The sequence below is a fragment of the Phyllobates terribilis genome, unplaced genomic scaffold (assembly GCF_046119375.1).
Source record: "Phyllobates terribilis strain yellow unplaced genomic scaffold, ASM4611937v1 Scaffold_1__5_contigs__length_1240528914, whole genome shotgun sequence".
NCBI classification, from domain to species: Eukaryota; Metazoa; Chordata; class Amphibia; order Anura; family Dendrobatidae; genus Phyllobates; species Phyllobates terribilis.
The window spans coordinates 69,428,366-69,446,767 of NW_027362761.1; the positions used below are offsets into that span (position 1 = coordinate 69,428,366).

The 18,402-nt window shown below is 44.2% G+C and overlaps 1 protein-coding gene across 1 annotated transcript in view; it reads right to left on the reverse strand.

Moving 5' to 3' along the window:
- Positions 1 to 1,148: 1,148 nt before the first annotated feature.
- The window catches only part of GNG10 (G protein subunit gamma 10), a 57,295-nt gene continuing 40,041 nt past the window's right edge, over positions 1,149 to 18,402 (reverse strand). Inside the window, exons 2-3 of the mRNA XM_073663954.1 lie at positions 14,529 to 14,687; positions 1,149 to 2,899 (exon numbers count right to left, since the gene is read on the reverse strand). Coding sequence (XP_073520055.1) covers positions 14,562 to 14,687 — 126 coding nt within the window. The 3' untranslated portion in view covers positions 1,149 to 2,899; positions 14,529 to 14,561. The remainder of the gene's footprint in view (positions 2,900 to 14,528; positions 14,688 to 18,402) is intronic.

Below are 18,402 nucleotides of genomic sequence, written 5' to 3' on the forward strand. Positions count from 1 at the left end.
GAAAAATGTGTACTTCTTTTGTATTACTTGTTTTCAGACTTCCATTACAATGAAGTATGTTAGAAACTACTCTATAACTTTGTGTGCCACTGAATTTGGTGCACTTAGATTCAAACATAATCTATGTATCTAGGTAAATTACGATTGCAGTGTAAAAACATTCATTTGCACTGCAAGCTTTATGATTACACTTTACAACAAAGGTGCAAAAACAAAGAATGTTTCCCAATGGTCACCAGCATACTTTATTGAAAATAAAAGCAGGATATTTAAAGGGAATCTATTAGAATAAAATACTCTTTAAGGGTTCTCCTCTACACAAGCAGGAATGCATTGTGTCCCAACCTCCCGATTTCACAATTGCTGGGTGGGTGCCCTTTTATAAGGGACAGTTCAGGCAACATTGTCGTACTGCTGACATGAACTGAGTGCACTCCCGATTCTCCTGCTATACAAGGCTGCCTTGTCTCTGCAACATCGGGATGGATGGTGGTGGGTGAGATTAGGAGCTAAACACGCTCAGCTGTTCTGTCCTGACTCAATGAAGTGCGTACAAATTCAATGGGAAAGATCTTCTAAGCACTGCACATTATCAGCCACTGCTTCTACAACCCAGTAGTAACTGGTCTCTTTGGTTACAAGCTGTAAACAATAAATTAGAGATACAGGGAGATTGGCGGCAACTTTTAAAGGATTTGTCCACAACTGGACAACACCTTTTCAATGTTTCTAGAAAATAAAAAACATTTAACTCCTGGACCAGTTCATACGTTATATAGTAATGTCATCAGAAATAATCTGCTACCTGATTAAACGTTTCCTATGGCACCTACTATATATACTAACATGGATTTCTGACACTTAGCCAGGGTACAGTGGTAAAAATAAATAGGTCACCACGTTCATTTCTAGGAACCAAAACATTAAAATCAAAACAAAGTGTATACTGCAAGCAACATAGTTTCTCTAGCAGGTTTCTGTCAACCAGCAATAGTGGTGCCACACTCTCCAAATGGATGAGAGTTGGTCTTTCCTGGTCCATTGAATGGTCCAATTGTCAAGCCTTTTAGGATGAGAATGGAAAAAATTGCAGTATGTATCCTTCTTCAGAGAATGATGAGGATCTTTCAGTATGTTCACCACAACCATTATTTTCACAAATTATTTTATTGAAGTCATTCAATGAAAATATTACAACCAATGCTGGGGTCAAGTATAGGCACAAAGAGGCTTTGTGAGGGGGTTTTGTGAGGAACAACATGAGTGGTCATTAAAAGCTGAAGGTATATGTTTTTAGATGTCCTAAGGATGACTTTTGGTTTAGAGATAGGGAGGATAATTGGTTTATTTGTTTTGAGCGGTATATGTAGTTTTGGGCTGTTGCAAACTCAAGGGTGAGACAGCACAGATTACCCTAATATTTGTTATTAATTCTGTTTCATAAGGCAATGGTTAAACTATAAATTGATGTTGTCTGCAACTTGTCCTAAAATCTCAATGGATATTCAACTGTTACTTGTAACAGAAACATTGCAAGTGACCATGCAGCTATCATTTAATTTCCAACATGGTCGATTACAATTTTTCCTTTCTTAGGAGCAGAGATGACGTTCCATACAATTGCATTTTAATTATGAATTGCAAACATCTTCAGGTAATGTGCATGAGTAATTCAATTCACATCATCCCTGAAAGGTTAAGATGTCAGAGAGACAGGTTCTTAAAGGGGTTGCCACTACTAGGACAACCTCTTCTCATACCACACGCTTGGCCCCGATAAAATGAAAAAGCCAATACTCAACTCCTATGCCGGCGCCGTTCCTGCGGTGTCGACACTCACTCTTCCCTGGGGCTCTCAATGCCCAATCAGTGCTGGTGTCCCTGTCCCCGGAGAAAGCAAGTGCCGACACCGCTGGAACAGTGCCAGAACAGGAGGGGAGTATAAACTTTATTTTATCAGGGCCAAGTGTGGGAGATGAGAAGGGGTTGTCCTAGTAGCCTACAACCCCTTTAAGTTGCATATTGCCTGGTGTCATTTTATTCATATGGATATGAAAGATCGAGCATAGTTAGACAAGTCCAAGTCCAGTCTTTGTTGTAGTTGACATATTCTTAAAAAAATCACTGGGATCTTAAAAGGAATCAAAACAACAGTGGGGTAGGTGGCATGTGAATAAATGACAGATTAGCTAGGGAACACCAAATAGGGGCGAAACAGGTATCCTTGGAAATTTTTGACACTGCTTCATCGCGCAGCACCTCTCTTATCCTAAGGCAAATGTTACTGAAAGATCTAAATATGAAAATCACTGTGCTTTTGAGGAAAAAAGAAGACAAATATATTGTGAGTGTGATTACATTAGCAATGCGTTTTTATACAAACATTTATACATACAGGCTCTTCAAAACAAATACAGGGAAATATGTTCAATGTGAAAACTGTAAATTTTGGAGAAAATTACATTTTGAAAATAAAACTGCAATATTTATAAAAAAAAAGTATATTTCAGAGGTCAGAGTATTATGAGATTTCATGGATCAGTATCAATGTCTTATCTATAAAACAATTATATCTGCCGGAAAAAAACAATTATTTAAAAGTTAAATAAATGTTAGCAATATTTATTTTAACTTTCAATCACTGAGAATGAACTTCCCAATAAAATAGGCAAAGGTGTTTTAAAATCTGGAGATTCGGTGACATTGCTAAATTGCTGCATTTACACATCAATATTTTTATTGTTATTCAGAAGAGAAAATATCCAAAAAGCTGTAAGATAATCTTTGGAAGAGGACTAATAAATATTGGAAAGGTGAAGGTTTTGGCCGCATTTGGAATGGCACCAGAAAGGAAGGCTGTATCTATACTCCATATCTTCAAGCTTTAAGTGACACATACCTAGAATTAAAAACAGTGAAAACTATTAAAGAAAAAATGCAAACAGAAATGATTCAAGTATATACAGAAGCATTAGCTCAAATATTTCCAGCTATAGCATGGATGTCAAACTCAAACACACAGAGGGTCAAATTGAAAAACTTGGACAAAGTCGCGGGCCAACCAGTATACAATATAATGGGCCCAACATAGTGCTCCATACAGAATAATGGGCCCCACATAGGGGTGGTGGTTCTGGTGTCGCGGGCCAAATATAAGCACCCTGCGGGCCAGATTTGGCCCACGGGCCAGAGTTTGACATGTACAATCTATAGTCTTGTGGATATGCACAGTTTAAATTAATTATATGGTTTTATATTAAATGGATATTATACTTTGTACATTCAGACTGAAGGCAGTAAAACACAGAGGGAACACATATGGAAACAAGGAGTAAAGAAACATGTGAAACAACCCAGAATATGTGTTAAATATTAGATTCCCCAAAAGTATCCCTCTTTTACTTTAATGACCGTTTTATATACCCTTGTCATTCTTTCAAGCAGTTTTAATAGGTAGTCCCTTGAAATAGCTTACAATGCACAGGTATGCCTTGCCAAGAGTTCATTTGTGAAATCACTGGCCTTCAGAAAGTAAAGTTAATGTTGGTAACACAGTTCCAGAGTGCCGAACCCTATTCCACAACTTTTCTATGCCAGCATATGGCAAAAAAAAACTCAACTAACTAAAGAGAAACAACAGTCTTTCATTACTATAAGACACAAAGGTCAGTCCATAAAATTGCTATCACCTTAAAGGTATCCTGAAGTGCAGTCAATAAAACAATCAAACACTATGATAAACTGGATTTTGGGAGGACTGTCCCAAGATAGGATGACCAAGAATTACCTCAGCTGCACAGGATACGTTAATCAGTTATCAACCTCAGAAAATGCAAGCAGACTGCAAAAAAGATAGATCTAGATGGAACACAATTCTATCTTCTAGGATTTTCAGATATGGTTCTGTGATTGATAGAGCCTGTAGTTCACTAACGCTTCTTGCCGTTGTTATGGCAAGAAGGAAAGCTGCCTTCCAGGAAAGTTTATTTAAATCCACTGAGGCTATTGACTCAAAAGAAGGTAGAGCTAGGTCAATATTTAGGAGGTCCCAAGGTGGGAATATTTTGGCCCTTCTTGGGTGTACCCGGGAAGCTGCAGTCAAGAATCTTTTTATCCATCAATGATTTGCTAAATCCTGGTCGAAAAATAACAAGGCTGACACCTGGACTTTGAGGGTACTAGGTTTTTAGCCTCTTCCCAGACCATTCTGTAGGAAATCAAAGATTCGGGCTATGTCTGGATGAAACAGATCCAGAGAAACAGCCCCAGACCATGAGATAAAGGTCATCCATATTTTTCCACAGATGGTTCTAGTTATCCATTTTCTGCTCTTCTGAAGGGTGCCCAAGACCCTGACAGACCCTTTGCCCTTAAGATTTCGGCTTTAGAAACCAAAAGGCCAGACACAGATTTTGGGGGGCTGGATGGAAAAGCCTTAGTTACTTACCGGTAACGGGATTTTTCGGAGCCCATGACAGCACCACGTGAGAGAGAGAGGATCTGCCCATCAAGGACAGGAAACCTACAGGTTAAAAAGGGCGGCCCTCTCTTCCCGCCTCAGTTTAGTTAACAGAGCATGAGAGTACCGCCAAGGTTAGTTATAACAAAACATAATCACATTAAGTACATTACTTTTCATCAATTTCCTGAAAGGGTGCACAAAAAGAAATCAACTCTACGGGAGTGCACAACACCAGTGAAGGGAGGGAATATAAAGGTGCTGTCATGGGCTCCGAAAAATCCCGTTACCGGTAAGTAACTAAGGCTTTATTCGGTCTCCCATGACAGCACCACGTGAGAGAATTACAGAGACTAAGGAAATTAGGGAGGGACCACAGCTTGAAGCACCCTTCTCCCGAAAGTGAGATCTGCAGAGCCACCCAGATCCAATCTATAGTGCCTATAGAAAGTAGAGGGAGAAGACCAAGTAGCAGCCTTACAAATTTCCTCAATGGAAAGCCCTGTCTTCTCCGCCCAGGAGGTTGATACCGCTCTGGTAGAATGCGCCCTCAATCCCTCCGGTATCTCTTTATCCCCTGAGGAGTATGCGAGGGAAATGGCCTCCCTGATCCATCTAGCGATTGTAGCCTTTGAGGCCTTACAACCCTTTCTAGCCCCCTGATAGCATATAAATAGGAACTTATCCTTTCTAAAGCCACGTGATACCTCTAAGTACTTTAGTACGCATCTCCTAACGTCTAAAGTGTGAAGCCTCTCCTCCTTTTGATTTTTGGGCGAGAAGCAAAAAGTTGGGAGAACTATCTCCTGGGTTCTATGGAATCGAGTGGCCACTTTAGGAAGAAAGGATTATATTAAAACCTGATCCAGCCTATCATCCAGAATTTGCGTAAATGGAGGGCATATTGAAAGGGCCTGTAGGTCACTGACTCTCCTGGCTGAAGTTAGGGCTACTAACAGGACCGTCTTTAGGAAAATAATTTTGGGGGAGACTAAATCTAGTGGCTCAAAAGGAGGACTGGTCAAGGCATCTAAGACAAAATTCAAATCCCAGGGAGACATCTTTACTTTGGTAATGGGTCTACACATAAAGGAAGCTTTTATAAAACGGGCTATCCAATAGTTATCTGCAATATTGGAAGAAAATAAAGCTCCCAACGCCGACACCTGTACTTTCAAGGTACTGGTAGTGAGACCCAATTCTAAGCCCCGCTGCAGAAATTCCAAAATTTTCCCAATAGGGGGCCCCTCCTCCACCTTAACTTCTGCAAAGGACAGAAACTTCCTCCAGGTCCTGGCATAAATACGGGTGGTAACAGGTTTTCTGCTAGCCAGGAGAGTATTCACTACATTTGCGGGGAATCCTTTGTTGGTCAATAACACCCTCTCAAATTCCACGCCGTCAAATGTAGACTCGGGGCTGGAGGATGGGAAAGTGGCCCCTGAGTGAGGAGGTCCGGAATCTCCGGAAGAACCCAGGGATCTGATATGGACATCTTCCGGAGACAAGGGAACCACGGTCTTTTGGGCCAAAAGGGGCATATGAGTATCACTCTGGCCCGGTCTGCCCTGATCTTTCTTATCACTGCTGGGAGCAGGATTATGGGAGGGAAGGCATATGCCTGAGGAAATCTCCAGGGAACCATGAAGGCGTCCACTGCCAGGGGTTCTTCTCTGGGGTCTAAGGAACAAAAATTTTCCACTTTCCGATTGGCCCTTGTTGCGAATAAGTCCACAGTCGGAAGGCCCCACGTTTCTACGATTCTCGAGAATATTTACTTATTTAGGGACCACTCTCCCTCTTTTACAGAAGTACGGCTGAGGAAATCCGCTGTGATGTTTTCCTTCCCTTTTAGATGAGTAGCCGAAAGAGAGGGACAATGATCTTTGGCTTTCAGCAAAAGTGTGTTCGCTACCCTCATCAAGTTTCTTGAGCGGGTTCCCCCTTGGTGGTTTATGTAAGCTACCGTGACTTGATTGTCCGAGAGTATACGGACATGCTGGCCCTGTAAATATATAAGGAACTCGTTGAATGCATGCTGCACCGCCAGAAGCTCCTTAACATTTGATGACAACTGTCGCTCACTGTTTGACCAGGTTCCCTGCACTAATTTCCCTTCAAAGTGAGCTCCCCAACCTGTAGCACTTGCATCAGTGGACAAGACTGCAGTTGGACTACATTCCCAGGGAACCCCTTTAGCAAGATTGTCTTGTCGTAACCACCAACGAAGGGACCGTATGGCACGAGGACCTAGCGTAAACTCACGGTCTAGATGCCCCTCTAAAGCTGCGTTATTGTACAACACATCCCACTGAAAAGCTCTTGCGGGAAAAGTGGAGGTGAAGGTTCCCAATAGTGACATGGCCTTACGGAGTGACATAGAAGGTTTACGTATACACTGTGCTACCAACCCCCGGATTCTATCAATTTTTTCTTCTGGAAGATAACATAGCTGTTTCCTAGAATCTAATATGACCCCCAGATATTGTTGTACCTTGAGTGGAGATAGTCTAGACTTTTCTAAATTTAGAAACCACCCCAAGCTCTTTAAGACAGACATGGCCTCCCGCAGGTGGGTCTCGCACTGAACAAACGAGTTCCCCACTATCAGGAGATCATCCAGGTAAGGGATAATTAGAATGCCCCTTTCTCTTACATGGGCCATAACTTCTGCCATTACTTTAGTAAAAACTCGCGGGACTATAGCTAAACCAAAGGGGAGTGCAGTGTATTGAAAGTGTTTAACCACCCCGTCAATTTCAATGGCCAGCCTCAAGTATTTCTGATAGTCACTATGAATTGGGATATGGTAATACGCATCTTTGAGATCGAGCACTACCATATAGCAGTGGGGAAAAAGTAACTTTATTACGGATTTTAAAGACTCCATTTTAAAGGTGTGTATTTTAAGGAAATTATTCAGGGATTTCAGATTTATGATTGTCCTGAAACTTCCATCCGGTTTCGGAACCAAGAAGAGCGGGGAGTAGAAACCGAGACCCTTTTCCGCCTCCGGAACCTCAATCAGGACGTGCTTTCTTATTAGGGCTTGTATTTCCGAAACGAGGGCAGCCTGGCGTTCTGGGGAAGAACTGGAGGGAACAACCATGAATCTTTTGTGAGGCAATGCTTTAAATTGAAATTTAAGACCATACTTAAATCAGGCTTAAAATCCAATTACTATGAGAAATCTGTTCCCAAGCTGGGACAAAAAAATGACAATCTCCCTCCCATCTGGGCTGATTGTGTATCCCCTGGCTTCTGCTCAATTTTTGGAGACGGACCAAAGAGTAGACCTCTACCTTTTCGACCCCTTTCGTCAGACTTGTCTTGCTCCCTGAAATATCTTTTCCGGAAAAATTTCCTCTTCCGGAACGATCTCTTAAAGGAGGGTAGAGGTACTGATGGAAACCCCTTCTTAGGGTCCCCAGCTTTCTCCAATAAGTCATCCATGGTCTGACAAAAGAGGTATTCTCCTTCGCACGGGAGTGTGCACAGTCTGGATTTAGTCTGTAAATCCCCTGGCCAGCATTTAATCCACAAGGCTCGCATTTGACAGTGCTGCTGATTTTGCTGCCAACCTTACCGAGTCCACAGATGCATCAGCAAGAAAAGCTGCCGCCCCCTGAACCAGTGGAAGGGAAGAAATAATGTATTTTCTAGAAGTCCCATTCTTCAACTGACTGTCTAGCTGTTCAAGCCAAACCATCAGGGCTCTGGACGTACAGGTGGCTGCTACTGTTGGCCTCAGTGCGCCCGCAGCTGTCTCCCATGCCCCTTTCAAGAAAGTATCAGCCAGTCTGTCTAGGGGGTCTCTCAATGCACCCATATCTTTCACCTTTGAATTTACCGGAAAACACCTTCTTTTCTTTAGTCCCAGACCACCAAACATAACATCCTCAGCTGACTTCTCTGCCCTCGTGTCCACTATCCCCATTGTAGATCGGACAGCTTTTACTAGGGCATCGACCTCCTTCAGGGGAAAGCACTGTCTATCTGGCTCACTGTCAGAGGAAGAGAAGGCGGAGGAGGAAGCGACCGATAGTTCAGAGTCTGAACCAGGCTGGGTTTCTTGAGGAATATGCCCAGACTCTGAACCCTGCAAGGCTTTGCCTATTTCTTCCCTTATTAAAGTTCTTAGGCCTAGGGAAAAATCTGGGGTTTCCTCTGACATCATCTTGCTAATACAAAGCTGGCATAACTTCTTGGTATATGAATCAGGGAGTGGACCGCTACATAAGGCACATTCTCTGTGTTTGGATTTTGAGGAACATTTCTTGCTCTAAAAGAAAGTTATAGATAGAAAGAAGGAGGAAATATTAGTGGAACTTTCACGAAGATTCCACTCACCCCACAGAGCCTTCGGTACCGTAGAAGCAGAAGAATCCAACATGCATGGCGAGGAATCACGCCGCACCGGACCGTCCTTCCTGCTCTTAGTGGCAGCTCTTCTAGCTGAACGACCAGACCCTAGCCGGGAATGACGCTGCGCCACTAGTTGTGAGTGCTCCCCAGAGGGCTGCTCCTGCAGCAGATGTTGTTGCCTAGGTGACAGCTCTTGTGAATCTTCCATAACTTACAGTGTAAGAATGGGCTGGGAAGCACCTCTGTATGTTACCAGACCCTTTATATACTGGCCATACCGGTACCATGTGTGGGTGGGTGTCCTTTTTTTTTTTTCCAGGAGGGCGTTACCTGCTCCTTGGTCTTCCTCCCCAGGTGGCCAGGTGGGTTCATCGCTCCAGGTGGGCTCCTCGCCGCCAAGTCCTTTAATCACCCGGTGTTCAGCTGCTCGCGCGCAAAATTCAAATCCCAGGGCTCCGGCCCCTTCCGGTGACGTCACGTGGACTTCCTGCCCGGCGCACCGGAAGTCACGTCACTAGGTCGCGCCTGTCACGTGCCCCGCCGATGCGACCTGGATCTCCTGCGATTTGTAGCAGGGGGAGGAAGCCTGCTAGCGGCCCCACACCTGGCGAACATCTACCTCCCCGTGAGGCGATGTCGCGCCCGCCGCAACGCTCACGGAGGCGCCCCACTGAGCCCTACCGTGGCGTCTCCAGAGGACCGGGACGAACCGGCTCCAACCACATGCTGTGGCCCTCTCTGGGACAGGAGTCCAACTTCTGCAGGTAAACCTGCGAGGTCTCCCATCATGGACAGGAAACCTAAACTGAGGCGGGAAGAGAGGGCCGCCCTTTTTAACCTATAGGTCTCCTGTCCTTCATGGGCGGATCCTCTCTCTCTCACGTGGTGCTGTCATGGGAGACCGAATAAATTGGACCTTGTTATAGAAACTCGTGGACCGGAGGGAGGATGAGAGAGTCCTCCGACATCAGGTTGTTTAATGTCCTGAACTGGACATAAGGATTATATATAATACCTCCGTCCTGGTTTTTGGTAGTATGAGAATAGGGGGAAAGCGTAGGCCAACTTGAATTCCCAGAGATGAGCGAATGCGTCCACTGCCATTCGTGTCGTTTGGATCCAGGGAGAAGTATGGACCTACGTTTGTGTTTTGACAGTTCACAAATAAGTCCACCTCTGGATGGCCCTATTTCCTGGTTAGCATCTGAATAATCTCGGTCTTCAGACTCCACTTGCCCAGGTGTATGTCTTTCCTGCTCATGAAGTCTGCTTGTATGTTGGCGGAACCTCTTAGATAGAGTGCAGATAGGGACAGAAGATGTTGCTCTGCCCAAGAGAAGATTCTTGCTGAGATTGCCCACAGATTTCCATATTTCATACTTCCCTGATGACAAAGGTGAGCCACTGTTGTCGTGTTGTCAGAATATATCCTGACATGCATCCTCTGGAGTAATGATACTGCAGTTTTGAAATAAGCCATACGTTCCATGGTGGAACGCAACCGGAAGTGACGTCAATAGAAGAGGACCGGCATCCTGCGTCACTTTCAGCGCACACTCACTGCACACAGGCATGGAAGGGAAGGAGAGAGGCTGGGGAGCTACGAGAGGACCCCAGCCCACCTCTGATCAGCATTTTCCGGAGGCACAGGAGAACTGAGGGGTTATGATCTTCAGGGACACAAAAGTAGATGGAGAGGAGAAAAGCAGCGCAATCGACCTCACTGCTAGGCAAAATCCAGGTATTTTCTCCATCCCAGCGTCTGTTACCTGCAGATCACCAGGATGATCTCTTCAGGCCCCTAGGGACAGGAAAAACAGTGAGGATAGGGAGGCAGGGGAGGTGCTATTTAACCTCTTTGTGTTTCCTGTCACTACTAGGGTGGGGAGGCAACCTCCTGTTGTGCTGTTGTGGAGGGTGATGCAAGAAATTAAGATTTTTGTTACAAATGGAGAGGTGATGGGAATGATGGCTTAGGAGTTTGGCGATCTGGTGAAGTCTGGTGAAGCTGTGAAGTGTGTCTATGTAGTGAGTTATAAATCCAGATTTTAGATTGAGTCCTTTTGTCAATGACCCTCATCAGCTGGAATCCCAAGATTTTTCTCTCTCTGTCATTCTCAAAGGGACCTTTCAATATTAAAGGGAATGTGTCACCCCCTGGGAGATATCAGACCTCTACTATGGGCATACAGGGTATAGAAAAGTAAATCTATACATACCTGTATGGCCCATAGTAGAAGTTTGATTGCAGAGAAAAGTGTTTTTATAAACTCCGTTTTGCACATGTCTGGCGTCCCCTGGACGCCAAGAAATCCCCGCCTAACTGATTATTCCCCTAAATCCCCGCCTATATGCTTAGTTAGCATATCCCCCCCCCCCTCCCCTGCACGTCACATGGCCCTGTGACGTGCACTGTGCTCCCTGACTTCCTGGGCATGTGCAAAGAGCCGCTAACATAGAGAGCACTTTGCTTCCTCCCGGCCCGTCTCTCTGTGCACTGCGCCGCAGGAATATATTGCGCAGGCGCTGGGAAGTGACAGTGACTTTTGCCTGTGCAAAACAGAGTTTATAAAAACACTTTTCTCTGCAATCAAATCTCTACTATGGACCATACAGGTATGTATAGATTTACTTTTCTATAACCTGTATGCCCATAGTAGAGGTCTGATATCTCCCAGGGGGTGACACATTCCCTTTAAGACATTTAAATCTGTAATACGGTGTCCCAATCCAGAGAAGTGTTTTTCCACAGGCATGTCCAGCTAATTATGTAGCGCTGCGGCCGATGCCTCTGCATGGTGTCCTCGGCATGCTTCCTCCTCTCTGCTGTGCACGCCACACTGTGTGCCGGTGGCGCGCCTAGCTAGAGCTCCTCTGCTCTCAAAGGGGCAGGGCGTGCATTTGGTAAATGCCCCCAGCTAACATCTTGTATAAAACGCACCCTCCCAAATTGGGAGGTGCCTGAGCAACCCCTATAGTTCCTGTTAGTTGGTTTGGTGTGTGCAACTGTATGTTGCCAGGTCCCCCGTCCCTACTCTGTTAAAGTTATTCCCATATCCTGTGTCCCATTAGTCCAGTATAGTTTGCCCATGTTCCTGTGACCGCTTCGGCGGTGTCCTTATACTGAAACCGCATTCTGCTACCCAGGGGCTGAATACCCAGGCCTGAACCCTGACCTGTAACGGCATCCGCGGTATCTGTACCCTGTGGCCGCATTGGCAGTACAAGAACTGTTACCCGAGACCTGTGTGTACCCGTCCCAGTGGCCGTCCTGTCCGCACAGTCTCAACCCGTCCCAGTGGCCGTCCTGTCCGCACAGTCTCAACCCGTCCCAGTGGCCGTCCTGTCTCCATGTTCCTTCATGGTTTTATGTCCTTCAGACTGAATCTCCAAACTTAATAATCCTAAACTGCATACAGTAATAACAGACAAAAAAAGAGGGAAATATTGTGTAGATACCAAAAATGGATCTACATATGTCACACAAGCATATAATATAAGTGCGCTAGGAATCAATGTAAGAGGATTAGTGATGAGCGAGCACTAAAATGCTCAAGTGCTCGGCACTCGAATCGAGCTGGTCGGACGCTCTGACCCGCTTGACTCGAGTACCGAGTATAATGGAAGTCAATGGGAAACCCGAGCCTTTTACAGGCAGACCCTAGAAGGAGGACGGGTGTGGTGGTGGAGGGGGGGGGGGGGCAGAAATCAACCGCGTGGCCCAGTTGAACAGATGTAAATTGAAAATAAATATTCACTACTCCCCACGCCCACCTCTCGGCGTCTGTGAAGACTTTTACTATCATTGGCCCAGCGATGAGAGGTGGACAAGGGGAGCAGTGAATATCGATTTTCAATTTACATCTGATTAACTGGGCAGTGAGCGGCGCTCACTCCTCCGGTGCGAACAGTAAAAAAAAAAAAAAAAACACACACAACGACATGGGGCCCCCCCATTTTTAATAATCAGCTAAGGGAAAGCAGACAATTCTGGTGCTTAGCCTCGGCTCTTCCCGATTGCAATGGTGCGTTGGCAATCGAGGTAATATTTTTGGGATTGATGTCAGCAGCTGGCGCTGACATCAAGCCCAGTGGTTAGTAATGGAGAGGCGTCTGTCAGACACCCCCATTACTTTTTATTTTTAGGCTGGTAAGGGCCCAATAACCAATATTAATATCAGCTCCCAGCTGTCTGCTTTGCCTTTGCTGGTTATAAAAAATGGGGGACCCTAAAAAAAAATGACATGGAGTCCTCCCCATTTTTGATAACCAGCAAAGGCAAAGCAGACAGCTGTGAGCTGATATTAATAGGCTGGGAAGGTCCATGGATATCGGGCCCTTCTCAGCCTATTAATATCAGTCCTCAGCTGTCTGCTTTCTCTTAGCTGGTTATTAAATAAAAGGGGGGACCCCACATCGTTTTATTTATTTATTTCATCTGTCAGCACAGTAGAAGTGAGAGCCGCACGCTGCCCAATTAATCAGATGTAAATTGAAAATGAGTATTCACTGCTCCCCACGCCCACCGCTCCTTGCCGGGCCAGTGATAGTAAAAATTTTCACAGGCGCCGAGAGGCGGGAGGAAAATGTGGCGAGCATCGCACCACCGGGTCTTCTATAAGAAGAATCTATTGCAGCCGGCCAATCACAGTAATGCCAGTAGCCAACATGGCTACGGCATTACTGTGTATGGCATGCAAAATGGCATTACTGAGTATGGCATGCAAAAACTCACGTTTATTGGCTGTCTAACAGCCGCAAAACATGCAGGACGAGGACTCTAGCATGGAGCTCGAGCACCCTGATGCTCGATCGAGTATCGAGCAGTGCCGAGCACGCTCGCTCATCACTAAAGAGGATATAAAATATATCTTTATTACAAAATGTACATTACATATAAAAAGCGAGGATCGCCCAATGTGTTGGCGACACACGCAGAACATGGGGCTGACACCATGAAAAAAGCTAGTGCCAGAATATGTATTGTGGCTGGTGTATGAGATACATTGTGAATAAAGGGAATCTGTCAGCAGTTTTTTGCTATGTAATCTGGAGCGGCATGATGTAGGGGGAAGAGACATTGATTAGAGCAACATGTCACTTACTGGACTGCTTGGTGTAGTTTTGATAGAATCCCTGTTTTCTCTCTTCTAGATGTAGCAGTGCTCAGAATACTGAACTGTATAGAACCCCCGCCCACACCCCTGACTGGAAGCTTCCTGTATACACTTTGCATAGTCAGTAACCTGCCAATCAGTGGTGGGGGTGGGTTTACAAAGATTAGTTTGACTGGCCAGCATGTGAGACATAGTCCTCTAGTGATAATCTCTTGCTGCTAAAATTTATTTATATAAATATATAAAAAAGGATGGGTGGGCCTGGTCCAAATCTTGCAAAGTTTCTACAAGTTCTACTAAGTTAAAGATTTTCAGTGGCACCATAATTGTATAAATCAAGGAATCCATGTAAATCCTTTCTGCTATGACTGGGCAGGACATTTTCAGTAGTATCATGGAACAAAACAATGCATGCAGAAGCACAGCTTGAACATCCTTTACCATAATGCAAGGTATGTAATGGGACCTTGTGTCTCGCTTTGTGGCAGAGGGACAGTCTGCATGGCTTGGCTGTGACTATTACTTCGACAACCTAACAGCATTGTCCCTTATAGTGGTCACTGCCAGCAGTTTTATGTTATACTTACATCAATCAGTGATCAAGTATGTCAACTGCTGTCTTACAGGAGTGAACATGACCTAGGCTCACGGAATGGATTACTCCCGGCAGGCATCCCAACTAACAGAGCATCCTTACAGGCATTCTGCATACAATACTGTTGAAGTTCCGCTGCTGCTTGAGAAACCTGCAAGAAAAGGCAAAAAATATAATATATGGATAGGAACTTCTCCTACAGACAACCAATTCTGATGCTCACTAACACTGGAAGGACTGTAAAGGACTTGATCTACATAGCCACCGTATAAGAGAGGTTGATCAAGTATGACAAGTGAAAATGCCCATTTAGATCCAGGCCATTAAAAGACCATTGATTGGCCATAAACAAGAAGATTGATGGTCATTTACTGGCTTGTTTAGGCAGAAGGAAGAAACATTCTATGGGCACAGAATGATCACTAAAACGATCGTTCTGTATATAAAAAAAAAATGATATAATTGAAAGAATATCTACTGTTCACACCGGGCGGATTGCTAGAAATAACGAGGATTTTTAAGCCAGATTAAAAAAAAACAAAAAAACGTTGCACCTGTTTAACGATTGTTATACTTGTTCATCGGGTGCTTGCCGGTTGGGTGAGATGGTCCGCTCATTCCCTCATTATTGGCTCGTCTAAATGGGCCAATAAACATATTTTAAGAATTAAAAAAAAAATTCACTAAATATGGTAAGAACAAATTCCATTTAAACAGGATACACAACAGAAAATGGCCCTCGCGGAACTTTCATTCCATGATACCAAGTAAAGAAATTTCTGAAGTATTATTATACTTTTATACTGGTGGTGGTAGTTGTACTTTTTCAGTAAAAGACTTCAGGTTTCCCACAAGCTAATATTATACTTTCCAGGAATAAAGGCTTCATCGTGGTTAAAATAGATTATGGGAACTCACTTAGTGAAAGGCTGAGCTTCACAATTTCAAAACTAACTATTAAATTCTAATCACATGCTATTCTGCTGTTTAAAGGGAACGTGTCGCCTCATAATTAGCTAAGTGAAGTGGGGGCCGTCTAAGGCCGGTTATAATCTTTCAATAATGTCCAGGGTGTAGTTTGCAGGAAGCTTTGAGATAATAATCACATACGATTACAATATCGTAGACTCCAGCTCACCCTTGGCGTTGACCCCATCCACTCGGACCTCGGACAACGGCTCTGCCACAGCCCAGATAAACGATAAATTGAGAACCAGTTTCATAAACAGATTCTTCTTTATTTAGATGAGATCTATACACAGGACATGCGTGTATGGATTTCATCTAAATAAAGAAAACTCTGTTGGTGAAACCTATTCACCCTTTCTTTTCCAGTCATATGGGTGGGGTGCAGCACTGAGGAGTCACATTATTCCCATAATATCCACTGCCCAGGTGATTGAGGTCCTGCTTAGCCTGTGATTATGTGGAGCGGGCTATAAATTATGTTTTCCCTTCACTGCTGCCTGCAAATTACACCCTGGACATAGATGAAAAGGTAACAACAAGCCCTAGAACTGCTCCTCCATCAAAGGTCACTTTAAGAACAGGAGAGGAGTCGATGAGAAAGGCAGCAGTGAGAAGTACAGGAGGAGAACCTGTAATACTTCTATATTACTAAGTGTCACAAAATCATATTCCTACACATTTGCTAATTAAACATAAAGTAGACAACTCCTTTAAAAGGGGTATTCTCCCAGTGATTCCAAGAATAGGGCCTTGGGATCCTGAAAACAGGCCAGTCTTGAATGAGAGGCGAGCATGTTCAACCTCCACTCCAAATACAGCGCTTTGGCTATTTCTGCCAGTCCTGTAGACAATATATGGAGAGGAGGACAAGCACCTCTGCTCCATTAGAGTCGGGGCTTTGGCCTGTTCTTGGAATTCAAAGCCCCATTCTCAGGATCGCTGGGGGTCACAGCAGTAGGACCCTTAGCGATCTGTAAGTTATGCCCTATTCAAGTAGCTGATTAAAGGGGAATATGTCAGCAGGTTTTTCCTATGTAATCTGAGTACAGCATGAGGTAGGGGTTAAAACATAGAATTCACAGATATGTCACATGTCAAGCTGTGTGCTGCTTATTTACAGTGAAGGTTTTATCACCTGGCGATTATCATTGCGGAGACTAGCTGGTGAATTCTTGCAAGTCCGACTCTGTCCCCTCCTGTGATAGGCATCTCATGGTCTATGGATTATGTACATATAGAGCCTGGTGTGGGCGGGGTTAGCTTTCTCGGCTCTGCTGCATTGCTAAATCTAAAAACTCTGATTGCGTCAGAATGGCTGCACCCAGTAATCTAATTAATACATCGTTGGAATCAGGGTCTCTTTGCCTACATCATGTTGCTCTCAGATGAGGTATCAAAAATCTGCTGACAGAATATCTTTGATTGTGGTGGTGTCGGGACCACCCATCTGATATTGATGACCTATCTTAAGCATATGTCATCAGGTTAAAGTCCTGAAAAACTTCTTTAACCCCTTTATGACATTGATACATAATAGTATGCACCTGTCATCACCCCCTGTTCAGTGCAGGCTCCAGTGCTGAGCCTGCACTAAATCGGACACATGTCTGCTGATCTATACAGCTCACATGTGCCCGCAACAGCCGCAGGTGGAATCGCGATCCACCCACGGCTGTTAACTAGATAAACGGCGCTGTCAGTCTCTGACAGCAGCATTTAACATCGCTCTCGCCGGAAGAGCGTCACTTACCCTGTCCATCGGTGACCCCATCACATGATTGCGGGTCAGCGATGGGTTGGCATGACAACCTGGGGTCTGCCGGAGACCCCTGTGGTTGTCATGGCCAGATTAATATGAGTGCCGCTCAGTGGTCGGCGCTCATAGCAAGTGAGCAAATCTGGTACATACAGGCCATCTGCTCATCGCTTGTATGTAGCAGAGTCGATCAGGCAAGTGCTGCTTCTAGTCTCCTATGGAAATTATTGAAGTAAGCAAAAAGTTAAAAAAAAAAATGTTTTTAAAAATATAAAAAATATATAAAAAGTTTAAATCACCCCCCTTTTGCCCCATTCAAAATAAAACAATAAAAAAACACACACACACACACACACACACACACATATTTGGTATCGCCGCGTTCAGAATCACGCGATCTATCAATATAAAAAAAGAATTAATCAAAACAGCGTAAAGAGAAAAAAGCCTTTTTTTTTTTTAGCAAACTTTGGATTTTTTTCACCACTTAAATAAAAAAACACCTACACATGTTTGGTGTCTATGAACTCGTAATGACCTGGAGAATAATAATGGCAGGTCAGTTTCAGCAATCAGTGAATGTGGTAAAAAAAAAACACAACTGTGGAATTGCACTTTTTTTGCAATTTCACTGCACTTGGAATTTTTTTCCCGTTTTCTAGTACATGATATGGTAAAACCAGTGATGTCGTTCAAAAGTACAACTCATCCCGCAAAAAATAAGCCCTCACATGGCCATATTGACAGAAAAAAAAAAAGTTATGGCTCTGGGAACAAGGGGAGCAATAAACAAAAAAGGAAAATGCTCCGGTCACGAAGGGGCTAATATATTTCATTCCGTTTGTATCCACTTCTAGATCTGGTTCCAAAAACTGCATCAAAACCTGCAGTGGAACTTTTCTAAAAAAAATCCTGCAAGAGTTTTTCTTTAACAAAGTGAAACGTTCAGCAGTTGTCTATATATAACAATACAGCTCTACCACTCTCTTGGTCTTACACCTGCCAAGCTGAGGTTAACTCGCAGTGCCAGCAGTGGGAAAGCCAGCATGGCGCAGTGCCAACACGATTTCTGAGCTCTCCCACTCTCTGCAGTTCCAGACGGGAAGTCAGTGTTTACTTAGCAACGCTGGACGTGTGGAAG